Source organism: Microtus pennsylvanicus, chromosome 8 (assembly GCF_037038515.1).
Source record: "Microtus pennsylvanicus isolate mMicPen1 chromosome 8, mMicPen1.hap1, whole genome shotgun sequence".
Classification (NCBI taxonomy): Eukaryota; Metazoa; Chordata; class Mammalia; order Rodentia; family Cricetidae; genus Microtus; species Microtus pennsylvanicus.
The window spans coordinates 27,902,079-27,929,827 of NC_134586.1; the positions used below are offsets into that span (position 1 = coordinate 27,902,079).

General features: G+C 52.8%; 2 protein-coding genes across 4 annotated transcripts in view; one reads left to right on the plus strand and one right to left on the minus strand.

Annotated features, from left to right (window-relative positions):
- Cacna2d4 (calcium voltage-gated channel auxiliary subunit alpha2delta 4) overlaps positions 1-27,749 on the minus strand; it is a 100,455-nt gene that overhangs the window by 10,402 nt on the left and 62,304 nt on the right. For all 3 annotated transcript variants that reach the window (XM_075982982.1, XM_075982984.1, XM_075982983.1), the window contains 3 exons: positions 3,503-3,564; positions 2,108-2,152; positions 1,864-1,926 (listed from right to left, as the gene is read on the minus strand). In XM_075982982.1, coding sequence (XP_075839097.1) covers positions 1,864-1,926; positions 2,108-2,152; positions 3,503-3,564 — 170 coding nt within the window. The remainder of the gene's footprint in view (positions 1-1,863; positions 1,927-2,107; positions 2,153-3,502; positions 3,565-27,749) is intronic.
- Positions 9,131-27,155, plus strand: Lrtm2 (leucine rich repeat transmembrane protein 2). Its single transcript, XM_075982985.1, has 5 exons — positions 9,131-9,835; positions 16,015-16,231; positions 16,681-16,813; positions 20,414-21,004; positions 24,302-27,155. The coding sequence occupies exons 3-5, from the start codon at positions 16,747-16,749 to the stop codon at positions 24,754-24,756; spliced, it is 1,113 nt and encodes a 370-aa protein (XP_075839100.1). The 5' UTR covers positions 9,131-9,835; positions 16,015-16,231; positions 16,681-16,746; the 3' UTR covers positions 24,757-27,155.

Genomic DNA, 27,749 nt, shown 5'->3' on the forward strand with positions numbered 1-27,749 from the left:
AGAGAACTCTATTCGGCCTGTTGGGGACTTGCGTGGCTTCATGATAGAAGAATGGCCTTTTTTGTTATTGCTGTTTTCCAATGGTTAGGGAAAAGATCCAAAAGGCCATTAATATTTCAAGCTCATGAACATTGCATGAGATGTTTCAGTATCCATAGCAGGATCCTGTTGGGACGGTGCCTACTCACTCGTGTGTCCTCTGTCCCGGTTCCTGCTCAGTCGCCATCAGAGAGCCCTGACTCACACGGCTGATGCCCCCCGGGTGCTCTCTGCCCTCTCCCCTGCTGCTACGTAGGCTCCCTGGCCCATGTTCTGGCATACTCTTGGGCTGGTCTGTAATCTTATCTTGCCTGACCAAGCCACCTGGCTCCCCTGCCACTCCCGTTCATGGCCACCTTCTGACTCCTGAGCTATCCCACAGGAGACCAGGCCCCACAGTCAGTCATGATCGTATGGCATTGGGACCAGCGTATGAGTGTCCTTAGGCCCCTTCAGCCTTACAGTCAACTTCTGTTTTCCTCCATTTTCTGACAGAATGGACTGTCTCTGTGTGAAGAAGGGCAGGGGAGGAAAGGGAGGAGGCAGGCGGGACTGGACACCCAGGTGCCAGGACTAGTGACTGGTCAGGGTTCTGGCAGTGTCCTGATTGACAGCCTAGACCTTTCCAGTAGGAAGCAACAGTAAAATCTGCTTTTTCTTCTCAGCTCTTGCTGCATGTCAAGCGGGCTATTTAAGAACTGCTCCCGGGGAGCCGTCCCATGGTCCTTTGGTCCCCTTCTATCCTGACTCTATCTGTGCCCAGTCTCCTGATGTCCCAGCTCTACTTCCTGTCATCTTCTGACAATTTCCATGGACTCTCAGCCCTGCTTGGATGAGGCTACAGTTTGGCTTTGGGGGACAGAGACTATCTTGGCCAGGACCCTGGCCAGCGTCAGCTCTGATCCTGTACTATCCAGGCTTCTGAAGCCTCCAGCTCAGGGTTGATCCCTGACCTCAGGTGATCCAGCCTGTGCTTTTCCAGAGGAGAAAACTGAGGCCCAGATCTTGGAAGCTGCTAACCGAATTGAACACATGCCTACAGGCGAAATTCCTCTTGGAGGTTATTCAGGGCTGTGGGCTTGTGTCAAAGAACCGCTTCAGGTGTTTGTGTTCGGGTTTGGCTCAGGGTGGAACAAGCTTCTTTTAAAAGTGCGATTTAAAGTATAATCCCTGGCTAATTTCAGGGTCTGAATTGTGGCTGAGCAGATATAAAACTGCCATCGTGACTTCCTCTTCTGTCTGAGTAGGTGGCTGGAGGGAAGGCAGGCTGCTGGGTAAAGTAAGGGCTGCCCCCCATGCCCCTGCTGGCACCCTGGCTTGGTGACAGCAGTAAAATTTCCTACAAGGGGACCCAGAAAGGAGAGGAGCACAGGGGTGGGGACAGTCCCCCTGGAGACGATGGTGATAGAAAAGCGTAGGAGGATGGGTAGGAGAGGGCAAGATACAAGCAGAAACGGTGGGGCTCAGAAGTCCCCATGGTTCTTCAGGGGAGGGAGCGGGACACTTGCTGGCAGTGCAGCCAGGCCCTCCCTGAGCCCTGAGCTTGTTGAGTGGCTCCCCACAGACGTGACATGTCACATGGCAGAGAGGTCAGCTTAGTCACAGCTAAGGGGGAGAAGTATTTCTGCCTTTGAATGCCGCTCTGCCTTTGTCCTCTTGCTCTGTGGTTTGGATGGAAGGCAACTCCTTTCCTCCCAACCAGATTTGCTCCAAAGTGGGGCGAAGGCCCCAGCTTTAGGCCTGCTTGGCTGATAAAGCTGCTAAGGGTCTTGGCTCCCCTCCTCCAAGCCCTTTTCTCTAAGTTCTGGCTCTTCGGTCACTTACCTCTTGGGGTCTCTGGGAGATCAGAATGAAGCCATTGTTGTCTATAAGGAAGCAATCCAGATCCTGGGGGAGAGGCCAGGACAGGAGGTCATAGCCAGGGCCACGGCTGGCTTTAGCCCTCCTGCTCACTCAAAGGGCTGAGGAGGGTGAGCCCTGCAGGCAGGCTCAGGGAGGAGGGAAGTAGTTCACAGGGGGACACAGGACAGTGAACTTCCGCCTGTGTCCTCCTTTAGGAGTCACTTACAGTGTCCTCGCAGCTCTTCAGGCACGGACCCTCCTCAGTGCTGCACTGGAAGGAAGAGGGGACACTGTGAACAGTGTGTGCCTTTGTGGGTGCAAGTACATGTGCGTGTGTGTGTGCGTGTGTGCGTGCGTATGTGTGCGTGTGTGTGCGTGTGTGCGTGCGTGTGCGCGTGTGTGCGTGTGTGTGCATGCGTGCTTGTGTGCATATGTGTGTGTGTGTGCATGCGTGCGTGCGTATGTGTGTGTGTGAGTGTGCATGTATGTGCGCGTGTGTGCGTGTGTGCGTGCATGTGTGCGTGTGTGCGCGCGTGCGTGTGTGCATGTGTGCGTGTGCGTGCATGTGCGTGCGTGTGTGTGCGTGCGTGTGTGTGTGCGTGCGTGTGTGTGCATGTGTGTTCGTGCGTGCGTGTGTGCGTATGTGTTCGTGTGTGCGTGTGCGCGTGTGTGTGCCTATGTGTAGCATCATGTGAACTATGCATCTATATGTACACAATGTGTGTGTTAAAGGTAGGTCTATGTGTGCTGTGTATGTGGAGTGTTTGAATACATTTTACATGTGGTATACACATGGCTTGTATATTCTGTGTACATGTGCATACCTGTGTATGTGCAGTGTGCTATGGTTATGAAGAGTCTGTTGTATGTGGGTACATTTGGACTGTGCCTTGTATGAGGAAGGTCTGCCTGTAGTGTGTGCGCGCTTGCATGTGTGTCTGTATATACACATTTGTGCGGCGCATTTGTGAAGGGCCTGTTGTATGTGGAGGACCGGCCTTGGCAAATGGAGTCTATGAGGGTCATGTACACACATGTAGGTGTCTCCCAGCAGGCAGGAAACTGAGCAGCAGGCCGTGCTCTCCTGAGGACAAACACAGGCCACCTGCCTGCAGGGCACTAGGACTTTCACATGGTGAGTGGGCTCTTATTGGTCCCCTCCACCTCTGTGGCCTTTCTACCTTCACTGCACAGCTCACTGTGCCCAAGGCAGGGACCTGGCAGCCTGGAGTGAAGGAGTAGACGGGACTTTTCCCTGAGAGGATGACTCAGGCTAGAAGGACATACAGAGGACAGTGAAGATTTCTGGTGTGTGTGTGTGTGTGTGTGTGTGTGTGTGTGTGTGTGTGTGTGTCCTTAGAGGGAGGGGCTAAGTGAAGTTCTAATTTACTCTGTAGCAGGCAAGGTTAGGGTAGTTTGGGGACAACAGCAGTGGCCCTGTTTTACCCTTTGCCTTGGATCTGATCAGGGGACAGAGCACTGGAGTGGGGGTGGGGATGGGAGGAAGAAGCCCGATATGCAGGGTCCAGAGAAGGGCGGGGAAGGCAGAAATAGAGTGGAGATGTCTCCTGTGGGCCTGATGGGCCGGGCTGTGGGGACAGTCCTTCCCTGTGAAGCCTACCTGCTTCACGGCTGCCCAGAACTGGCGCTGGAGGTAGTCCACTTGCATCTGGATGCCCACAGCTGCAGAGAGCAAGAAAGAGGAGGGGCAAGGCCAGATGAATATTTGGGGGAGGAGGAAACAGAGCAGAAAAGAATAGAATCCACTGGAAGAGAGAAAGCTTATCAGTGGCGGTGGCTGTGGGGAGAGAAGCATGGGCAGGAGGGAATGATGGAGATTTAGGCACTGGCAATGGGAGTCTAGGGCCTCTGGAATAGGACCCAGGGGATTAGAGGAGGGGATCCAGGCCAGGAGATGCTTCCTGTGGGAGATGCAATACCAAGAGATGCCAGAGAACCGTGAGGATGGATGGCTTCCTCTCTGATCCCTGGGAGCTCAGGGCACACTCTCTGGCTGGTGCTTCTCCCTCGACACGCGTGAAAAGAGAGGCTGGCTAGAATTGTTTGTGCAAGATCGTGGGACCCAAAGTGGCGAGCTAAGTCTGAGTCTGGAAACTCAGAGGCCCCGTGGATCTCAGTCCTGGTGTGACACTCCCTGGAGGCACAGTCCCTGGAGGCACTCAGGAAGAAACCTAAGTTGTCGGAGGTTGAGCCATAAGCCGACCACCCGAGTTTGCAAGGCCATTTCCCGGAGACCAGGAATGCCGCCAGTGCACAGACGCTTCTCTTTTGATGTCCCCCAACACAAGCGCCATCTGCCTCTTTGATTCCCAAATAAGTCTGGAGAACCCAAGGGGGCACTCACATACTAAGAGAAATCTGGGACAAAGAGCGACAGGAGAACTTGGGGCCAAAGAATAGAAAAAAAAAAAGGCTGGCTATGCTGGGCAGAAAGAGAGTCCAAACTAGGCCAACTTCTTAGTACCTAGAATAATATTAAAGGCGTTTGGGGGTTTTGGGTGAGTTAGGCACCTTTACAGGCATAAAGGTGTTTAATCCTTCATAGACTGGCACTAGCCTCATTTAGACTTCACGGGATGAGGGAACAGAGCCGAGAGCAGGGGTTCCATGTGGCTCAGCTGAGTTGACAGCCAGGAAGTAACGATGAACAGGCTCCGAACCTCTACGGCATAGCTCTGAGTTCTTCCCTCTGGGTCTGGCAGCCTGTCAGCATGCCTCTCATACATACCAAGCATGGGGAAGCTCACGGTTCTCAATCGTTATCCCACCTGCCTAAGAAAGTCTAAAGACACTCGATGCCATTCTGATTCTGAGGGCCTCGTGGCTCTTCCACGATGCACCTGTATCCTGAGGAGGTTTGAGGGGGAAAGAAATTAGGGAGCAGCCATGCCAGCAGGGTTCCAGCCAGTGAAGCTGTTGCGCTGGGTTCTCCAGGGCCACAATCCGCATCTGGCTTTCTTCAGCAATGCATTGAGATTGCCGTTGCCACAAAGCTACAGACCCAGCCTTTTTGGTCTTTCTCATTTTGAAACGGGGTTTTGCTAAGTTGCCCAGGCTAGTCTTGAACTTGTCATGCTTCTGTACAAGCCTGAACTACTGTTGAGACTCAGGGGGAAAAAGTGCAAGGTCGGATTCTAAACCAAAGCCCCCTGAATGGCTCTGCAGTAGTCACTGCAGAGTTTCCCACCCAGGAGGGGCCTAGGCCTGGGAGCCTGCATTTCTCGTGGCAATAGGTGATGCTGTAGCAGGTCCCAGGAGACCCTGACCCAAACCTCCCCATGTAGATGGGTTTTATAAGATGCTGGGGACGCCCTACACCTGTCCTGTCCCAAACTGTAGCCATTTATCACTATGGCTGCCGGAGACCCCATATGTGGCCCATTGAGGGCCTGAGTTTTTAGTTTTATTTTATATTAATGTAAATGTTGCTAACCCCATATAGATGGCAGCTTCCATGTTGGACAGTAGCGTCCTGCGGCTAATCTGCAGTTAAAACAGCAACAGCAACACCTGAGGTTCTAGAAGGCCCCTCCCCCTCCTGCACAGTCTCCGGATTTCTGAGGTGGGTCTGGGGAGCCTCTGTGAAAGTGACAGCTGAGCCTGGAGGTCCAGGTGACTGAAAGGGGTAGGTGGGGGCAGGGGGCAGGTAGACCTGTGGGAAACACAGACGTGACATGCCATCCCAAGTGGGCAAATGCTCTATCCCAGCGAGTGTGGTGCTCCTCCTCGTTCACCTCATGGAGGATTACCCTGGGAGCTCATCACACACAGGTTTCCTACAGAAACAGGGCTGAACTCTGCTTCTGAGCACTATTACAGGGCTCTTCTGAGCGCTATTACAGGGTGGCGGTGCTGATACTGAGGAGAGTCAGCTCCTTGGGAGCTAAGGGAGCTTATTCGACTTCATCCCCGACTCCAGTGATCAAAGGGTCCCAGACTGGCTCTAGTATGGGGCTCTAGCTCTCTCTTCTGCAGCTCAGGGTGTGTTCCACAGACTCACACAGTTTCCAAGCTCCGTGACTCTCATATGGGAAATCTGGAGAAGGTAGGGTTTGACTCTGCCTCAGCGAAAGCCAGGCTTCAGGGCTACTTGGGTAGACGTGAGGGCTTAGCAAAGGGCAGGTTAGTGGTGGTCACACCATAAAGCCAGCTGTCTATCCTTTCAGAATTTGGAAAATCTCAGTAGTTACTGTGAGCTCCAAAAGCATTTACACGTGTTCAGAAGCTACCCTATCCTCTACCTGAAGTAGTCTTGTACAGTCTGCATTCCAAGGCTCATTTTTTGAGTCATTTCTATCATTTCTCTGTCCACCTAGGTTCTGAAGACCTTGGTTCCAGGACTCCATACAGAAATACTTTCTGCTGTGACCACTATGGCCAAGCCAACATCCTCTTGCCTTGTGCCTTTAGGGTCCCAGATTCCCACTCTGGTCTTTCTCCATGTGACACAGTCATCTCCCAGAAGACCAAAACCCATCCCTTCTTTACTTGACCCCATCCTGCCTTCCCACTTAGAGCAAAATTTAGATCCCTGCAAACCCATGAGGCAGCCTTTTGGTTTCAGCCTGAATTGTTGTCTTCCTCTAACAGAGCTCATCCGTACAAGCGTCTTTCTGGAATGCTCCTGCCTAGAACTCAACTTGCCTGTAATCAACTCAACCTCATCACCTGGCAGAGACTTCCTGCTCTCCCCAGATAAAGCTGCCCTCCTCCTCGCCCTCTCTCTCTCTCTCTCTCTCTCTCTCTCTCTCTCTCTCTCTCTCTCTCTCTCTCTCTCTCTCGTATTTAAGTGATATGATTTATCTCACCCCGTGGAGTGGGGTTCACAGAGGGCAAGCAGACGGAGCCCTGATTCTTAGATCTAGAGTCACACTGTCACTTAACAGGGTTCAGTAAATGTTTCTTAGTCAATTTGTGCCAGCCCTTGACTGGGGGGAGCAGTGACCTCACTTTCGTGACTGCAAAGGTTCAGACCTTTCCAGACTCCTTGTTATTGCTCACACTAATCTTTCAGCTTAGAGGTTAACCCTGTGCCCCAAGTCCCTCTGCAATCCACTGGGAAATGAGAGATTTAAGTGAGAAACAAAGCGGATCTTCCTTGAGGCTGGCACAGAAGTGGGGCGGGAGCAGGGGGGGGGGGGCGCACATATCGTCTTCAACAATGGACTCCTCCTGCCTCACTCTTCCTCCCATACTTCTAGGTTTTAATCCTGCCATAGAACATTTACAGAGCTCAGCCTCCAGGCCTAGTGCCCCTGTTCTGCTGGGATGGTGGACTCCAGGAGTTCCCGGAGTGCCTGGGAGAACCATCTTCCTGGGTCACCTCCTGCTACCTGCTGTGTGGCTGCATCTGCCCAGAATTTTTGATGAGGCGAAACAGGCAAAGAGGCCAGGGTGGGAAGGCTTCCTGCGTGGTTTCCCTGGGTGTAATTGCGTGATCTTCCCTATGGTTGGGTCTGATGGGTCCCTGTTTTATACCTTGGCCTTAGTTTGTGAGGGAGCTGCCATGAAGGAAGGATGAATCTCAGATCTCCTTCTACCTGCCATAGTTTACCTGGGTCCTTCCCCTGTCCCTGTCCTCTCCGCCTCAGGCTGCCTTCCCCTCCTGCTATCTCTCCACAGGGTTCTTTTGTTTTCCTCCAAGACCCCAGTGCTTTAATGTCCTCTCATTCAGGCCCATAGCCTAACAGAGCACTCCAGGAAGACTACAGGCAGCTGGAGCCTTAGTGGGACATATATCCTTGCTCTATGGTGTTGTTCTGTTACCAGGAATGGCAAAACAAAGCACACACAGAGATAAAGACACACAAAGAGACACAGACACACACACACATGTACCATAAACACAGACATACACAGATACACACACACATGCATAGACACAGCACAGACACACACATGTACCATAAACACAGACACACACAGATACACACACACATGCATAGACACAGCACAGACACACATGTACCACAAGCACAGATACAGACACACAAATTTACCATAAGCACAGACACACACAGAGATATATGTACCATAAACACAGACACAGACATACATATGTACCACAAGCACACACACACACACACACACACACTCCCTCTTGTGAACCTTCTTGGCCTATGACTAGCTGAACAGACGCTGTGTAGGAGGGGCCTGATTTCTGCAGCATTAACATTCAGTGAGCACCAGGGTCCTAGGATTCCAGGGCTGGAGGCAACTGCAGAACCCCAACCCACCTGCTTGGTCTATAAGGCAAGAATTCAGCTAGACTCCAGGTTACCAGTTACTTAGCAAAAGGATAGACTTAGCCAACAAGAAGGCCTAGAACTATGGGGGATAGGGAGAGCGTAAGGTCAGTTGTCCCCAAATAGCTCACAATACAAGACAGAAAGCTACCAAATTTTTCTGTGATCAGGACCATAAAATGACCCAGAGAAAACATCTCTGCAGAGGGGATGTTGGTATGTTGGTGTTAAGTTTACTTGTGTGTGTGTGTGTGTGTGTGTGTGTGTGTGTGTGTGTGTGTCCATCCATTCCCAGGACAACCTGAGGGAGTCTGTTATTTTTTTCTACCATGTGACTTCTGGGGGCGTCAACTTCAGGTCATCAGGCTTGACCATAACCTGAAGCTGAGCTTTTATGTCGGGGTAGATCACTATGGGCAGAGAGCACCAAGCTCCTGAAGGGCCTGTTTTCCTGAGACAGGAGGTGGGAGTGTATTAGGGCAGTGGCAGCTTGCCTTGTTGGAAGGGTAGGTGCAGGGGACTTCAGAGTACATGGGGGATTGCGCATCTGTCTTGGATAGCAATCCTGAATCCAGCCCTTGACCCCAACCCTGAATATAACATGAAGGATGCTGAGACACACACCTCTGCTGTGTCACCTACAGGCTAGACCATCTGCTGGACAGACAGACTTTCAGTATGTAAAGGAATGAGGGGGGTTTCATACTGCAGGCGGGGGAAGGCTGGCTATCTTAGCCCCTGGCTCAGTTCAGCTTTGGTTGGAACACTGTCCTGGTGAACAGCAGTTTGTTAGGCAGGTTTTGTCTTGGCTCCTGGAGGCCTTTGCATCCTTGGATGCAGCTTTCCCCTTCACATGTCTGACCATCCTTTAGACCAGCAAGGAGCTGGCTCCTCCAGGGTTCCCTGTGGGCATGGAGGCACATGGTCTCTGTGCTTGTCGGGCATCTCGTCCTCCAGGCGGCAGCTGCCTACTCCGACACCCTGTTCTAAATAGTCCTGGCCAACGGTGGTCACATCTAGAGGCTCAGCCCCCTGTCTAGAGGGCCCTTGGTTCCCTCCGCATCGCTGAGGACCCTCAGGACTCTTCTTGCAAGAGAAGTCAGGCTTTAAAGGGGGGACTCAGACACAGAAGACACCCAGTGTCCCATCAGGTCTGGGATCCAAGTCAGTCCGTGAAGCTGTGGTCTGGGTCCTGTACCCCTTGAAAGATTCTGCCTTCCAAACGGACAGACAGAGGTGGCCGCTTGTGAGAGTGCTGGGTGGTGAGAGGAGGCGCGGTTCCTTTGATCTGGGGCAGGGGTGATTCACCCACAACGCTCTCCTGCTACCACAGAGCTTCGCCGACCGATGCGCGTGCCCGCCATCGCAGATGCGCCCCAGCTGTCACTCCGCTGCGCGCTCTCCTCCCTCTGCTCGCTCGCTCAGTGTTGAGCACGCGCGCTCTGCTCCCTCTGCCTCTCCCCCTCTTCGGTCTGTCTTCCTCCCGCCCTCCCTCTTTCGCTTCAGTTTGTCGCTGACCCCGCAACCCCCTCCCCGGCAGCGGCAGCTCAGCCTGCGGGTCCGCCTCCTTCACAGGCGCTGCCCAGGCTCCCGCTGCCCTGAACCAGACCCGACATCGCCGCGTCCTGCCTGCTGAGCTGCCCGTGTCCAGCTACCTGGTCTGAGCATCAGGTCCCAGTGCAAAAAAGGTGAGTTGCGAGGAGCTTCTGGGAGAGAATGGGTCGGCGCGAAAGGAGGTTGGCCCGAATATAGGAACTAGGGTCAACTACGTTGGGCCACCTGGCCCGGCAGGGTTAGCAGGGCTTCCTTCCTAGGGCAGTTACAGGGGTGGGGTGGGGGGACCAGACACCTGGGCAACCCAAAGGTACAGAACATTAGAAACTCTGACCCCTCAGTGCTGCGGACATAGCTGTGCTTTCTGTTAAGGAGGGGGTAGGGAGGAGGGGACAGAGAGGAGAGCAGAGCCGGTGGCACATGATGGCCCCGGATAGCATAGAAACGTCCCTGCAGCAGGAGGAGCGGCGAGCCAGAGGAGGGGGAGACAGCTTGGGTGTTGGAGACAGGCTGGCATACAGAGGCTTGGAATGGGACCAGAGGGTGGAGGACCCCCCTGAGTGAGGCAAGGGCTGGACCTTTATACCAGTTGCTCTGACTGGGTTTGCTGGCCCTCAGGTAGCTGTCCTTGGGCAAGGGTGCAAAGGAGCCCTTGCTAGTTGGAACCGTCTTTGCAGTCCTGATGGAGCCTCGCTGGTGGGGGTGTGGCTGGGAGTGAAGAAGGGGTGTCTGGTAGTTCTTCCTTACAAACCCAGGCCTTGATTTTAGCACACTGGAGAGCTAGACAAACCAGGAACATGAGATGCTTAGGTGGCCCGCCACTGCATAATGGCCTTTGCAGCAGGTGGGCCAGACGCCTTAGGAGCACTGGGCACTCAGTGTAGGGGCAGTGAACAGCCAGGTCACATTCACCTGGCTGCTTGGCTCTCATGGGCACAGATGCCCGGCTTGGATCAGGACATTGGTTTTCAGGAGCCCCAGGCCCATTTCATAATGCTGGATTCTACCCAGGAATCTGCAGTTCAAATTCCTGTATGGCCGGCAGGTCTGGGGCTGGGCTCTGATTGGTTGCTCTGCCTCCCACCCCCAGCTGTCTGCATTCCAGGGTGGTGGTGGGGATGTTGGCACCAGGCTGCCAGGGTTTGTTGGGCATTGCCTTGTGTGACTCAGATTGACAGGCCCGCAGCTTAGATAACTACAGCAGGTGGGGGGATGGGAAGGAGCCGGCATGTGGCCCTGGGCGGGGGAAGTCCAGCTGGTAGGGAAATCCAACATCAGCTTCCAAGCTGCCAAGTAGAGCCCAGCGCTCCCACCCCCACCTTCCCACTGCAGGAGGGCTCCGTCTCTGCCAGAAGAGGGAGCCGGGAAAAGCCAGGCAGTGCAGGCAAAGAGGCGGACTTCTTAAGCCCCCTAACTGTGTTCTTGAGGTTTGGCTAGAGGATATATCTGTTTGCAGGACAAGCGTACCCTATTCTCATTTCTCAAGTGTGAAGACCCAGAGCCAGGGTCTTGCTTTGGTCAGGTGGGCGGTGAGGGAGGGAACTAGTGTGTGTGTGTGTGTGTGTGGTGTGTACATGTGTGTGTATAATGCTGGGAAGAGGGGGGAGTCAGGGTGAAACTTGGGTGTGGGGTGGGTGATCTGTCTTGGCTTCTGCCCAGGTTGGCAATGAACCATGGGAGCCTTCTGGGTCCTCAATGGACTTTCTGGCTACCCAGAGCAACCCTGGTGTATGCTGGGTGACTCAAGGACCTTCCTGTTCTGCTTCCCAGGGTTTCTGTCAGAGGCAGGGAGAATTTGACAAGGAAGCTGGAAGTGAGAGGGCAGTGTGCTGAGAGGAACCTGGAGGGAGGGCGCGTGGCTGTTCCCAGCAGACATCTGGGGGAGGGGGAGTTAGAAACTGCTTCACCGGGCGGTATGTGCGGAGGGGTAACTGATGGGCAGATGTGGAGTACTTCCTAGAAGGGCCTCATGGCCAGTCTGTGACACCAATCCAGGGGACGTTTCATTTTTCTGTGTTCTGGGCCTCATGGCATTCCAGTTGCTCAGACCAGATGTCCAGGCTCCCCGGAAGTCCTCCGAGATGGGGCAGGATGACTTGCAGGCTTCCCGCCCTAGCTCAGCCACCCACTAGAACCTCCCTGAAGAACCAAGGGGGTCGAGTAGCCCATGCATGCCTTTCTGCTCCCCCTCTTGGTGTATGGAGCTGGCGTTGGTGCAGAAGCCTTGATCTGGGGGAGATTCGTGGGAGGATGTGCACAGCAGTTGGCCCAGGAGGCAGGGAGCTGAGGGCACTCACAGGTCGCATGTTGTGCACACTTGATTTGAGGGGTGCTGCGGGGGTACTGTGGGTTACTGAGAAGGAACTCAGAGGAATGCTGTGGATCCCACGCCTGGGGTGAGGTGGCTTTTTTTTTTTTTCAGTTTTAGTTGAGTGTGAGCACACATCATAGGGAGAGTAGGCCTACATCTGTGGGAGAAATCGGAGAGCAGGTAGCAGGTGTACTCTGTCAACCTAACCTTGATGCTCTGCAGAGCAAGTCTGACTGGCGGCTCCAGGCTGGGGGAGGGGGCAGCTGGGCTTCCAGGGGAAACAGCTCCCACGCCCTATCTCTAATGGGTACAGCAGCCGTTGGGTTAGCAGGAGCACGTGGAACTTCAGAGTGCACACGGCTACGCCCCTGCCTCACCGGCCTGCTGCTCCAACCCTTCACTCCTGGACCGCCCCATCATATACCCCAGCTCCCGGCCAGGAGTGGTTTTCTAGGCTATTTAGCCTATGGGTAGGATGGGGACAGGAATAACTCTTTGCTCAACCCCAGTGAGACAGCGATGAGATAAACTGTAAAGTCCTACCAATGAGGGCCGTCTGTCCCTGTATCTGACTCAACCTTCACCCAAGGGATGGACAACTAGATCAGCAGTTTGTGGTCAGGCAACTCAAGTCCAATCTATAGTCTTCCGTTTTCCCAAGCTTTTCCATGTCTCAGTTTCCCTATGATGCTGTTAGTTACTCTAATCTTACTGGACTGTATGAACACCAAGAACATCGTGTAGCTCTTTGACTGTAGCCATTAGCATCTTCCCATGTAAAGGCTTGGAGACCCTCAGGTTGGTGCCCTTGTCTTGCTCTGCCTAGGCAAGGTTAGTTAAGATTTTGGGTGAGCCCCAGACTTATTTTTCCTTTATATCTGCCATTTTCTATTCCAGCTCCACCGGGCTCACTGTCTGCAGCCTGTGGTGTCTCCAGTTCCCTGGCCTAGAGATGGGTAGCTGCTAGACCCTGGCTGAGAGGGCTGTCCTAGACTTCTTAATCTTGAGTATGTCCCCGATTGGTCAGAGATCTTAGTACTGGGCAGATTCTCACTCAGTTAGTCTGGGTGGGACCTGAGACTTGGCATCTCTGAAAGGTTCCAGGCTATCTGCTTTTACAAGCCCATCAGAGTCAAAATCACATGTTTCTGATTCGGGAGGTACCAAGTTTGGCCACTCCTAGCTTCTCAGCCCCGTTCTCTAAACCTGAGCCCAGTGGAGTCTGGGACCCCCTGCTGGGCCCAGTCCTGTTCCTCTGCTCTCTGTTCCTGGGGCTAGAACAAACACAGGTTAGTTTTCCTAGCAGGCCGCAAATACAGTGCCCATGAGCTGCAGCATGAGGAGTGTGTGTGTTGGGGGCGGGGTGGACGGACAGAGGATCCTCTAGCAGGACCTCCAACTCTATTCTGTCTCCCACTCCCCCAGAGTGTTCATTTATTCCAGCAGTTAGTCAGTGCCTGCAGCAGCATGCAGCAACAGCAGAAACAACAGCTGTCCTCCACTTTCCAATATAGGTCACCCCTTTCCTGAGGAGTCTCTGCTGTTTCAGGGTGGAAAGGTCTTTGGCTGGGTGTTTTGTGGGTGGGCTTGGGGTGGAGAGGATAGAAAGTGCCCCTCTCAATCTCGCTCCGAGGATCGGAGGATCCGGAAGGCACTGACATCACGGGGTGGGAACACAGATCAGAGGAGGTAGATCAGCTACCTAGAGAGAGCTGTGGTGTCTTCTAGATGTGTCCTCTTTTCTCCAGAGGATAACAATCACCAGAGTCCTTTCTGCCATCTCAGTAGACAACACCCTGGGCTGTGCTGTTCACCATGGTTCCTGGCCATCACAGGCAGGGTGGCGCTGAAGGGGCAGAGTGGGTGGAAGAACCTTCAGGGCATCTCAGGTGGAGCCTGTCCCCCTGAGGGAGGGCACAGAAATGGGAGCAGGAGCTGCCAGGGGGGGGAAGGGGGGCCTTCAGCGCCACCTAGGCTGAACAAGAAAACTGGCCTGTCTTCGTGGCTGCCTTGTGGGGTTCTCAGCAGATCCTTCCTAGCAGGCTGGAAGTGTCCCTGTGTCCCCCTGCTGGGGGTTTGCTGGAATTGTGAGGCATCCCTCTGCTGCCTGAATGAAGTGCTGGAATGTTGCCAGCAAGGCATGTGTATGTGTGTGGGTGTGCATGTATGTGCCTATGTACACGCCTAGCTGCACAGATCTGGTATTTGTGTGTGGGAAGGCATGTGTGCAAGCACACGTGTTATGACATGCTTAGTCGCATATTTCTCCTTCTGTGCCCACCTCTCTCTGCTGCATACAATGCTTCAAGATTGTGCCCGAGAGCTCTGTGCACACACAAGCCTTTCCCTTGCTGGGCTCCTGCAGGCTGACAGCCGTCAGGAAGTGGGTAAACAGTCTGACTCAGAGGGCTGTAACCCATCCTCACTTGCCATGTAACCTTGGTAAACTGGTTATAGCTACACATTTGGGGTGGCTGTAACCTGCCTGCTCTTTAACAGGTGCTGTGACGTGTAGTGTGACTGCTGCTTTGAAGGTCAGGGCTGGGGGCCAGAGTGAGGGGGAGATTTCTCAGAGGGCAGGTCTGTTTGGGCATAGCACAGACGGGGCAGAAATCTACTGAATCAGAATACAGTGGGCATGACATGGAACAGGCACCTGAGACGGGCCACAGCCTACGGCTCAGGACGCTGTGAAACTGACCTCACGTGATGATGAAGACACCCATCGTGGGCTCAAGATGAGGTGGGAGCCTTTGCCGAAATTCCTTAGGTGATGTGTGCCTCCCACGTGCCCACTGTGTTCCCACCCACTGAGCATCGGATTGTCACTGTTGGAGTTGGAAAGCTAGGGCGGAGTTTGCAGAGTGTTGGAAGGAGATGGAGGTCATGGATTTGAACCACAGACTCTGCCTGTGCCCCTGAGCCAGGACAATACCATAACTGAGGTCAAGGCACTGTAACCACCATAACCCACATATATGGCAGCAAGGGCCAGGCTTCTGCGCTTAGCCTCCATGGCTGACTTACAGACATGCTCAGTTTTGGGGTACAGCACCTGCTGGACCTTTCACAAGCTGTTGCCTCCTAACTGGGAAGAGGGGAGGTAAAGTCAAGGTTGGTAGATGGACACTGAGCAAGCTGCCCTTGCTGGGAGCAGAGCAGAATCTGAGGGCAGCATAGGTCACAGAAGCATGGGGTCACCTTGGTGGCTTCCTGAAGATCACTAGGGTGGGATGGAGTGGGGTAGAAAGTGGAAAGGGAGGTTAGGCATTATGGTGCACGCCTTTAATCCCGGCACTTGGGAGGCAGAGGCAGGCAGATCTCTGCAAAATTGAGGCCAGCCTGATCTACAGAACAAGTTCCAGAACAGCCTGGGCTCAGACGACAAACAAACAACAAAACAGTAAACCAACAAAATGGGGTTAGGATGGGAGAAAGCAATGAGAGTGTTCCCCAAACACTGAGGGAAACCTCAGCCAGGCTGCATATCTTTCTAAACATCCTGGCCGCTCCGGTCACCTCCTCAGAGTCAGCTCCATTCCGTCATTTCCTGGGAGCTCAGGGACTAACCGGAACTATGAAGACTGCAGCTGGAACTATACAGGGGCCATGAACTTGGCAGTCAAAAAGGCCAAGCTTGCTGCTATCCTGGGAGGAGTGGTTTCAGAAACAGTGCCCTTTGGGGGCTAAAAGGGAGCTGGGGTACAAGATAGCCCCCTCCCCATATGAGCGTTTTCTGGTTCCCACTGTCCTTAGTGCCTTGCAGTGGTGGTAGCGTACCCTCTGATGGAGATGACAAGGTGCAGGAACTGGCTCCCCATCTCATAGCTCTTACCTATGTCTGGAGGGAACTGGGGTGCTAAGGAGGCCTGGGTCCCCTTCAGGAGACTCCAGGTTGTAGCAGACCCTAGAAAGGATAAGGAGCCCACTTCTGCCTTGGAAGAGTGACCTGCTGCCTACACTTTACATACTTCTAGCCCTCTGCCATTTCACTCTCTCTAGGCCTCAGTTTCTCCTGGGCCAGCAGCCGAAGAGAAGGACCCCCCCCCCAACAACCTCGAGCTGAAATAGTTATAGATCTGCTAGTGGGCAGAAGACTGTGATTCACCTCAAGGTGACAGTGGAATCAGAAGCAGGGGGCCCGCACAGCAACTCCAGTCCCATCAGCAAGCACTACGAAGGGAAGGGCCCAGCCTCTGCCTCCCCAGGGCTGGATATGGTAAGCTGGGGCGGGGGTGATCCGGGTGGAGAAATGAGGGGACCAGGAGCTGGGGCCTCATTCCATTACCTAGGAGAAGTGTGCCTTGATTTTCCCACCTGGGACGTGGCAAGCCTGGGGGAAGGGAGCAATATTACGGTGAAATCATTTGTAAACCCTACCAAGGTTTGAGAGGCCCCGGGGGAGTCAGGGAAAGGCAGGGGAGGGAAAGAGGGGGCTGAGTTGGGATTCAGCCGGGAGTTACTGGGCCCCCCAGTGCCCCTAGGAAGCAAACAACTTGTTTGCTCCTCTTGACCCCCTCCCTACAGAGCATCACAGCGAGAGCAACAGGAGAGGGAATGAGGAGTGTAAAGGGACACCTGGGCCTGTCCCTAACCCCTGGGCTGGAACAGGCTCCAAATGTTTCGCTCCACCTATCTCCCTCCCTTCCTCTCTCTCTCCTCTCTCAGGACTGACAACTGGTGCATGCTAAGGGGCTCTCTCTCTCCAGAGCTGCAGAGAGTGTGGGTTTCACCATGCTGGCACCAGGCAGTGGCCCAGAGCAGAGGAATAAGCTTGTCCTGCAGTGGAGGCAGGTCTCCTGTGAGTATGGGTCCCGCGTGGGGGCAGGGGGATGAGAGCTTGCTATCTGACCTTCCTGGGTGTCCAAGGCCTTGCTAAGTAAAAACAGTCCATTTGCAGTGTGCTTTACTGAGGCGGGGAGAGGGAGTCTAGACAGCTGGTTCTGCCTCATGCTTCTCGTTCCCTGGCAGCTGCCAGCCAAGGGTTCTGCTGGAGAGTGGTCCAGTCCCACTCCTTTTAACTGGGATCTGTGCTGTGTGCAGCATGTGCCGAGCTGGTACAGAAATCAGTTCCTCCTGGGTCGCAGTCCCAGTCAGCCCCAGCCATCTCCTCTGCTGGATGAACCCTGAGGCCCCAGCAGGATCTCTCTCCTGCAGTCTTCCCAGCTCTGTAGGGAGCTCTTGGTGTGCTGGCAGTGGAAGTCATAGGGACTGGGTCCATTCCTCCCTGTACACACGGCACTTTAAGGATACATGGTAGTGAAAGTAGCCTTGTCCGTGAAAATTCTCTTCAAAGGGATAAGGTCAGCCCCAGCTGGTTTGCCCACGGCTATACAGGAAAAAGTAAGAAGTGGCCCAAAGGGACACTGCTCTGTCTGACCTCTCCTGGCCTTCAGTCCAGTTGCCCCAGCATGGCACAGCCTGAATTATTCACCAGGTGGAAGGCTGATCCGAGGGGCTCAGATCCTTTTCATCCTAGGATCGCGCTGACACCTCTCAGCTCAGGATTATGTTTTCTGTCACCAGAGCTTTGCTGCGGCTCTAAATTTGGTGGAGGTGGATGCGGTTGGGGGGGGGGGAGGAGTCGTCTCATCCCTTTCCAGCAGCTAGTTTATTCACCGGAAAGTGTGTGGAGTGTGGCTCCTGATGCTGAAGGTCCTCAAGGGGCACTGATGGGTTGAGTCCTCTCCTCCCCTCCCCTCCTCTCCTCTCCTCCCCTCTTCTCCTCTCCTCCCCTCTCTTTCCTTTCCCTCCTCCCCTTCCCTCCTCTCCTCTCCTCTCCTCTCCTCTCCTCTCCTCTCCTCTCCTCTCCTCTCCTCTCCTCTCCTCTCCTCTCCTCTCTTCTCCTCCCTTCTCCTCTGCTTCTCTTCTCCTCTCCTCTCCTTTCTTCCCTTCCCCTCCCCTCCTCCTGTCTCCTCCCTTCCTTTTTCCATCCTCCCCTTCTCTCCTCTCCCCTCCCCTCCTCTTTCCTCTCTCTTATCTGGTTTCTTCCAATTCTTTCCTCTCTCTCTTTCTCTTCCTCCTTCTATGCCCCCTTCATTCCTTCTTTCATTTTCTTTAGATAGTTGTTATGTAGTGCTGGCTAGTCTAACATGTGATTCTCTGCCCCAGCCTCCTAAGTACTGAATACAGATGTGCACATCACACTTGGCATCTCCTTAAAAGTAAAACATAGTGTTGCTGCTCAGATGGTGATGTGTGTGTGTGTGTGTATGTGTCTCTCTCTGTGTGTATGTATGTGTGGTGTGTGTATGTGTTTGTGCGTATGTGTGGTGTGTGTATGTGTTTGTGTGTATGTGCGTGTGTATGTATGTGTGGTGTGTGTATGTATGTAGGGCACGTGTGTGGGGGCTGTGTATGTATGTGGGAGTGTATGAGTGTGCATGTGTGTATATGGTGTGTGTGTATGTGTCTCTCTGTGTGTGGTGTGTGTATGTGTTTGTGTGTATGTGTGTGTGTATGTATGTGTGGTGTGTGTGTATGTAGGGTACGTGTGTGGGGGCTGTGTATTATGTGGGGGTGTATGAGTGTGCATGTGTGTATGGTGTGTGTGTCTCTGTGTGTGATATGCGTATGTGTTTGTGTGTATGTGTGTGTGTGGGGTGTGTGTATATGTATGTGGTGTGTGTGTATGTAGGGCATGTGTGTGTAGGCTGTGTATGTATGTGGGGATGTATGAGTGTGCATGTGTGTATGGTGTGTGTGTGTGTCTCTGTGTGGTATGCGTATGTTTGTGTGTATGGTGTGTGTGTGTGTATCTGTGTGGTATGCGTATGTTTGTGTGTATGGTGTGTGTGTGTGTATCTGTGTGGTATGCGTATGTGTTTGTGTGTGTGGGGTGTGTGTGTGTGTGTATATATGTATGTGGTGTGTGTGGTGTGTGTATGTATGTAGGACATGTGTGTGTAGTCTGTGTATGTATGTGGGGGTGTATGAGTGTGCATGTGTGTATGGTGTGTGTGTGTCTCTGTGTGGTATGCGTATGTGTTTGTGTGTATGTGTGTGGGGGGTGTGTGTGTATATGTATGTGGTGTGTGTGGTGTGTGTATGTATGTAGGGCACGTGTGTGGGGGCTGTGTACGTATGTGGGGGTGTATGAGTGTGCATGTGTGTATGGTGTGTGTGTGTGTATGTGTCTCTCTGTGTATGGTGTGTGCATGTGTGCGTGGTGTGGGGCATGCTGACTCAGAAGGGTGGAGCTCATTTCATGTGGTTTTAGGGAGCAAGGAGAGATCTCCGGGTGACCGCACTGGCCAAGCTGTGCTCATTTCTCGTCAGGAACAAAGTCACTCCGGGTCAGCCTCATGGTGTATTTTTCACTGCCATTAATTCCACAGGAAAGGGCAGGGAGAGTGTCATCTTGTCTCCTCAAGCTCTGCCCCCTGGGACTTAGACGATGAGACACCCACCAGATAGACTGGAGACTGTCTCATCCAGGTGCCCTGTAGGGCCAGCTGGGCCGGACTTGGTCAGTTCTCCATCTGGAGGCTTCCCTTGGGACTCAAGGTGAAGCTGATTCAATGGAGACAGAACTACGTGAGCTATTTTCCAGGTTCCCAGAAAGGCAGGCTCTCTAGCAGTGGGGCATTGGGGCTGACTACAGGACCACCCCCAGAGGGGGCCCACTTTGGGGCTCACTTCCAGCAGCTGCCCATAGGCTGGATCCACATATTCTACTCAGATGGGTCTTGGACCAAAACAAGACATGGCAGGAATCCTGCCACGTGACCTACTCAGAAATGCTACATTGCACCCTAACGCTAGAAGGCCTGGTGACTTCAGAGTTCAAGTATAGATGGAGCCAATCCTGGACAGACTTCTAGCTTTGGAAGCAGCTGGTTTAACCTGCCGTTATCACAGTGCTCTGATGCAGATCCCAGATGGGCCTGGGTCCCAGCTTAGACATGAGAATCAGGTAAATGAGACAGCATTTAAGATGCTATAGGGCATGTTCTGGGCCCCTTTCACATCTCAGTGTGAAGCTGCTTCAGGGTATTGAGGCTTCCACAGGAAGGACCCAAGCCTTGTGGCCATTGACTTGGAGAAATTGCTCTGGTATTTTAAAATACTACATTTTGTAAACATTTGGAGCATTAGGGCATCTAAGTTCAGAGACATTTAACGGAGGAGGCTGTGAACCAGACCTGAGAACTTGTATGGCTTATCCTGTAGGCCACTGCACTGACAAAGGTGACTATTTTGGTCACAGTGTGATGTCCTTTAACATGGGTGTTTCAGATTCCCGAGCACCTTCCTGTGTGGTCAGTAAATACCCATGAACTGACTGTAGCTTGTGCCAAAGGAAATGAGGCCAAGAAGGTACTAGGGCATGAGTTGGGAAAGGGGAAACTGAGGCAGGAAAACCCAAGCCTGTTACTCTCTCCTCCGGACTCCTCCCTAGGGATCACCTGCTGGATTGCCCTGTGTGCCGTGGAGGTGCTCCCCGCCTGCCCTTTCTCCTGCACCTGTGACAGCCGCACCTTGGAGGTGGACTGCAGTGGCCTGGGCCTCACTGCTGTGCCCCCAGATGTACCCGTCGCCACCCAAAGCCTTCTGCTCCTGAACAATAAACTGAGTGCCCTGCCAAGCTGGACTTTCGCTAACCTGTCCAACCTGCAGCGGCTGGACCTGTCCAACAACTTCCTGGACCAGCTACCTCGGTCCATTTTCCAGGACCTGGTCAACCTGACAGAGCTGCAGCTGCGGAACAACAGCATCAGGACCCTGGACAGGGAACTGCTCCAGCACGCCCCGCTACTGCGCCACCTGGATTTGTCTATCAACGGCTTGGCCCAGCTGCCCCAGGGCCTTTTTGACGGACTCCTGGCTCTGCGGTCCTTGTCCCTTCGCTCCAATCGTCTGCAGAGCCTGGACCGGCTGACCTTTGAGCCCCTGGCGAGCCTGCAGCTGCTTCAGGTTGGGGACAACCCATGGGAGTGTGACTGTAACCTTCGAGAGTTCAAACACTGGCTGGAGTGGTTCTCCTACAGAGGTGAGTCCTCTGCCTACTCTGCATGTGTGAAGAGCTGGGCTGAGGTCAGGGGGAAGAAGAGCTCCACCCTCACCCTGCTATTCCTTTCCTGCAGGCAGCGGAGGCCAGGCACTGCTCCCCTCTGTTTATTAGGACTCATTAAGGGCCTACTGTACCTTTGCCTCCATCTCTTAGCTTTTCTATGGGGACTTAGAGACACATGGTGCTTTTTCTGTGTTCTTTATCCCACTAGTAGGCCCCTGGGGCTTCCCTGCAGGACAGGAAGAGGAACAACCACCTTTTCTGGGAATAATAAGGCCTCCTGCCTCTTACATGAGAGTGGGATGTGACTGAAACTCATAGACACAACCATTTTCCTATGAAGGAGGTGCCAGCTTCCTGTCCCAAGAAGTTTTGACAGAAAACTTAGTAAGCAGCTAGAGGGTTTTAGTTTTGCTTCCGTTCCCTCCTCTTCCTTTGAAATACTTGTTATTTATTTGCATACACACGTGTGCACCTGTGCACATGCAGATGTATGCACATGTGTGCACAACACGCCCCAGACAACATGTGAAAGTCAGAGGGTGGTTTCAGGAGTTGGTTCTCTCCTTCTACCACGTATGTTTCAGGGATCTAACTCAGGCCATCAGCCTAGTCAGTCAGCAAGTGACTTTATCCTCTGAGCCATCTTGACAACTCTTTGTTGTTAATCCGGAGACTCTTGGCCCAGGCTTGGGACTCACTATGTATTCCAGGCTGAACCTAAACATTGTGAAGTACCACTCCTGGCTTCTCCCCATACTTTAAATGTTTTATTTATTTACTTTATGTGTATGTGTGTGTGCCCAAGTGTATTATGTACACCTCGTGCATGCAGTGCCCTCAGAAGCCAGAAGAGGGCATCCTCTGGATCTAGAGTTATAGGCAGTTAAGAGCAACCCGATGTGGGTTCTGGAAACTGACCCTGGGTCCTCTACAAGAGCAGCAGGTGCTCTTACCTGCTGAGCCATCCCTCCAGGCCCCTCTCCCTTTCTTTAGCCTGGAAAAGTTCTATAATGAACAAATGAATTGAGCGAACGAATGCTTAGCCAGGCTTATCCCTGTGATCTCAGCACTTGGGAGGCAGAGCAGGGATGGATGGGAGGCTGAATAAATAAGCACAGGGTTTAAAAATGCCAGATCTTGTTTGAATTTTGGCCCTGCCACCTACTAGCTGAGTGATCTTGAGAAGTTAATTAACATCTCTGTGGTATATCTGTAAAAGGGAGAAAGGTCGATTGTGGGAATTAAATAGGGAAATGCATACCAGGTCTTTGAAAAGTGCCCAGCATAAAGGAAGTGCTCGGTGGAGCACTGCCTCATTTGCTCATTTGCTAATGGTAGTCATAAAATCAAGTGCACACAGTAAGACAAAGTCAGTGCCCAGGACAAGGCAGCTACTTGGCGTATGTGGAATTAACAAATCAGTGTTGGGATTCTAAAAATAATACAGTGTGTTCCCTTATCTTACCCCTTTCATTTCCCATCCAGCCACTAACTCAATATTTCCATGCTACTTGGATGCATTAATTAAAAAACACTTTACAAACGATAAAGTACTTTGAGATGTTAGTCACCATGATAATTCTGTTTTTGAAGTGGAGACATGATTAATGCTGTTGTCTAGTTCTCAGTTTACAAATACCTTTTTTGTGCACATTATCTATTTTAATCTCTCAAGCAGCTAATTGAAGTAGATATCCTTATTTTGCAGCGAAGAATACTAAGACTTGGGCATAATTAAGTAAGTTTAATAATTTCCAGGTGACAACACAGCCAGGATTCAATCCTGGGTCTTTGGCGCAGGAAAATGAGGTCACTCCTGCTCACTGTCCTAATGGCTCTCCCTCATTCTAACCAAGGTGGCCTTGGTTATATGCTTACTGCACTTCAGCTTTTCCAGAACCATCCAGGTGGAATTAAAGACCTGGTGCTGGCCTTAGGGCGCATCTTTGCCCTTAACACAGCAGGCTGGAGCCAGCTTCCCAGACTTTGTCTTCAGCCTTGCGCTCCTTAAAACACTAAATGAAAACCTCAGTGTTTCCATCAGCATCCTGGGCATCCTGGGATTAGATGGACACCTCTTGTGAGATTGGACTCGAGGTGGCAGGGCTGGGAGAGGGGGCTGGAAGTGATACTGTAGCTGAGCCTCTTCCTAAGCTGAAAGAAAGTCAGACTCCATCTCTGACTTCCCAGGGTATGTCTGCCCAGGTTACAGACAGTCCTTAGTCCCGGCTCTCATACCCTACCCTGATGTGGGATTCCCCTCTGTATGTGAATACCATTGGTTAATAAAAAAAAAACTGTCTTGGGCCTGTGTAGGGAATAGAGGTAGGTGGGGAAAACTAAACTGAATGCTGGGAGAAAGAAGGAGGAGTTAGAGAGAAGCCATGTAGCTCCGCGGGAGATAGACACCATGTGGCCATACACAGATTAATAGAAATGGGTTAAATTAATATGTAAGAGTGAGCCATTAAGAAGTTAGAGCTAATGGGCCAAGCAGTGATTTAAATAATATGGTTTCTGTGTGATTATTTTGGGTCTGAGCTGCTGAGCAGCCGGGAACGAAACAAGCGGCCTCCACCAACACTACCCAGTTAGGCACTGATTGATATTCTTCCTCTGCCCTATCTGGCCTCCCCAGTGTCATAAAGGTAGTTTGGTAGCTGTGTTGTCAGCTCCAGCCTCCTGTTCAGGATTTCCTCCCTAGATACCGCTGTGCTGGGACACCTGACAGGACCAGGCAGATACCATGCCCTCTTTTTGGTGTTCTCAGGCCATCAGAGCCTTATGTGGAGGAGGGGATGAGGCAGTGGCTCTGGCTTTTGTACTCTTTGTGAGAAGAAACACAGGCCAAGGTACTGTGTTGAAAGCAATGGCAGGGGTTCACAGACATCAGCGAGCAGTTGGGTCCTGGGCAGAGAAGGAGACGTACCGTCTGGGCAGGAACATGGCTTGCTGTACCAAAGCCATGAACTGAGCATGCCTCCAGCTGGAACTGCTGTGCTCCTGTAGGTCAGTGTGACCTTGGAGGGACAGGTTTGAATGAGATGGATGTGAGCTTCTCTGTGAACTAAAAGTAATGGCAATGCCCAGTTTGAATGGCTTTGGCAGCTGTGGTAACCTCCTCTATGACATACGTCTATCATAGTCCTTGGTCCATTGGTACTACCTCCTCTTACTCTTCCCTAATCAGGACTGACTACATTACTGGCAGGACTGTACTTTTTGGGCCTTCCCATTTGGAGGTTCAGCACCTCTTTTTTTTCCTGGATGCAGGGGGTCGCCTGGACCAACTTGCCTGCACCCTACCCAAGGAGCTACGGGGGAAGGACATGCGTGCGGTCCCCATGGAGATGTTTAATTACTGTTCCCAGCTAGAGGATGAGAACAACTCTGCTGGGATGGATGCTCCAGGGCCACCCTGCACTAAGGCCAGCCCAGAGCCTGCAAAACCTAAACCCGGGGTGGAACCTGAGCCCGAGCCCAGCACTGCTTGTCCTCAGAAGCAGAGGTACCGGCCGGTGAGTGTGCGGCGAGCCATCGGCACAGTGATCATCGCGGGTGTCGTGTGTGGTATTGTCTGCATCATGATGGTGGTGGCTGCTGCTTATGGCTGCATCTATGCCTCCCTCATGGCTAAATACCACCGGGAGCTCAAGAAGCGCCAGCCGCTGATGGGGGACCCCGAGGGTGAGCATGAAGATCAGAAACAGATCTCTTCTGTGGCATGAGAGCTGTCTGTCTGGCCCAGGTAGGACAGCAAGGAGACTCCATGGGACTGCTACCAAAGGGCTGCCCTTCCCTCCATCACAGGCCCTGCCTCGGCCTGACACTGGTACTGCCTGCCTCAGCTCCCTGGCCCTCATCTGCCCTTCAGTAGAGCAGCCTCCTGGTCTCTTTCCAAGTTTCTAGACACTTCCCCTGGCCAAAGGTTCCCGGGGAAGGCCCTCTCTGGGCCCCTGGTCTTTGGGACACCTGAGTGTCCGTGTAGGTTTCTGGCCACAGGGAAGAAAACCTACACCGGCCCCACGCTCTGCACAGAGCACGTCCCTCCTGCCCAGGGCCAGCACAGCTGGTGACCCTCCCTACCTCTTACTCATTCCCACTTCAGTCTGCATTAGGGCCTGAGAGGGAGGGACAGGGAGCCAGAGGTAGATTTCTGTGACTCCTTTTGGAGACAGAAAGATATTCTTAGGTCCTTGCGGTGTGAAGCTTGTCCGGCTCGCAGCAGCTGGTGCCAACGTGCAAACACCCCCAGCCCTGTGATCTGGGTCCAGTGCTTAGAGAAACCAAAGTGACTACAATGTCTTCCTTGGGTGGACGCCATTCTGTCCCTTTATCTGCTATAGACTCCTCTGACTATGTTCTCCGGGTTTACTCATTTTATATTTTTGTTTTAGTGTAGGGTTTTGAGACAGGGTCTTACTCTATACATTAGTTCACTGTCACATACAGGGCACTGCTGTCACAGTCCCATGGATCAAAATCACACACATGCACAGTCACATACACAGACATACACACACACACAAAGATACACACACAGAGGCACACACATAGGCACACATACAACAGACACACAGATACACACATAGAGACACACACAGACAGACACAGACAGACAGACACACAGACACACACACAGATACACACACACAGACACACACACAGACACACAGACACACACACAGACACACAGAGACACACATAGACATACACAGACATACACACACACACACAAAGATACACACACAGAGGCACACACATAGGCACACATACAACAGACACACAGATACACACACAGAGACACACACAGACACAGACAGACAGACAGACACACACACAGATACACACACAGACAGACACACAGACAGACAGACAGACAGACAGACAGACAGACACACACACACACACACATACCAGGTGGGAAAGGAGGCCATGAGGACTTGAGGCTGAGGCCTGTTGTCCCTTCCGCCTGGAGGCCATAGTCTCTCTTACTTCTTGACTACAGTCTTCCTATGTCATCAGGGGTTAGGTCCTGGACAACAACACAGGGATCCTTTGAGACCCTCTAAAGTGGGCCAAAGTGTGCTGCTGGAAGAATTGCCTATTGCCATGGCAACCTTAGCACCTCTCCTGCTAGGTTTACCAGAGACACAGGAGTTGTGCGAATACGCAGGACAAGTTCCAGGCTTCTGAGAGTTCAGCTGCAGACCCCTGGGTGTGCCTAGGAACCTCCACCCTGCCAGGTCCCGGGCACCCTGAGCAGTTTCCACTCCTGCAGCCTGCAGCCTTACTTCTGTTCCTCTGCTTCTCCTGCCCCTGCTGTCATCTGCATCTTTTGTTTGTGACCTCCAGGCTGGGTTTGGGCTGTGCTCTGAGATGGGTGGTTCACCTTAAGGAGAGCAGACATCAGGCAGTGGGGCTCACCGAGGCTGGCTGCCTTCAACACATTCCCAACAGACTGCAGGAACAGGAACAGGATGGCTACATTCTGTTCAGAGTCCTCAGTGGGGGGACTTCCTTTCCCAGAGGCTCATAGGCTCTGCCTGGTTTCCTGGGAGCGTGCAATTGCACCCGGGCTGGCCAAGCTAAAAAGGGGCTGTGGTCCTATCTGGGATGGAGACTCTTGCCCCTGGGGCTGTGCACATTTTCAGGGTTGCTGTTCTTTCTGTTCTCAGCTCCCCTCCTTAGAGACTGTATCCCTCTGCCCGAAGATGCTAGGCTGAGACCTTGCCTTGAGCAGGGCCTTGTTGGTAGCCAGAAAGAGACCAGCTAGATACAGGCACTAAGGATGTGTCCATGGGGGCGTCGGGATAACCTGGCATCCTTCTCCTTTTCTTCTACCACCTACTCTACTAGCGGGGCATGCCCTGGGAGTCTCAGGACAGCTTTCAAGGTTATTCTCTGGCTGACAGACAGAGGGCACAGGATCCTCTAGGCCCGGCCACCGTCTTCCTTCCTCTTTTGGCTGGTGGGCCAATCCCAGAGCTGGGATTTTCTAAGGGCCTGGGGGAGGGAGGGTGTTGTCAGTGGTGATATCTTTAGCCTGAGACAGAAGATTTTTAAAGGCAAAATTATATTTCTGGTTTGTTGTTTCAGAAGACCAATAAAGACTATTTTCCTATGTATTTCCTTGCTTCATTGGGTGGGAGGGGATGTGGGCATAGGGAGACTGGTGTCCTGTCTCCCTGCGTCGCCAGACAGCCAAGCCATTTGTAGAGGAATGTCACCCCGGTGCAGAGAGCTCTATGTGACAGATGGGTCCCCTGCTCAGTACCCAGGACCTCAGGGCTGAGAGGAATCTGAAGGCAGTATCCCAGAGAGGATTTGGCTTAGGACAAGGGTGACAAGCTCCAAGGCAGGGCTGAGCTGGGATTTTAAACCTGTCTGCTCCAGTCTGTTGGCAACCAATGGGGGTCTCAGAGAAGAGTAAGCTCGTGGAGCCGAGGTGAGCAGACCTTGCTAGCTCTGCACCTGAGGCGTCCACCCAGCTCCTGAGCGTTCTGTCCTGGCAGCCACGGGCAGACGATGACCCATGTGGTACGAGACTTCCATTTGCACAGAAGACGCCCTGTGCTTGCCTGAGGACCCTTGTCTTGCCAGGAGGCAAGGCGATTAGTGAAGGGCTGCCTCACCTGGGGTCTGTGGGAGCTTGCTGGAGTTTCATGAATGCCATCTTAGCCTTTCAGTACCGCATAAGCACCCCACACCTGGGCCTAGA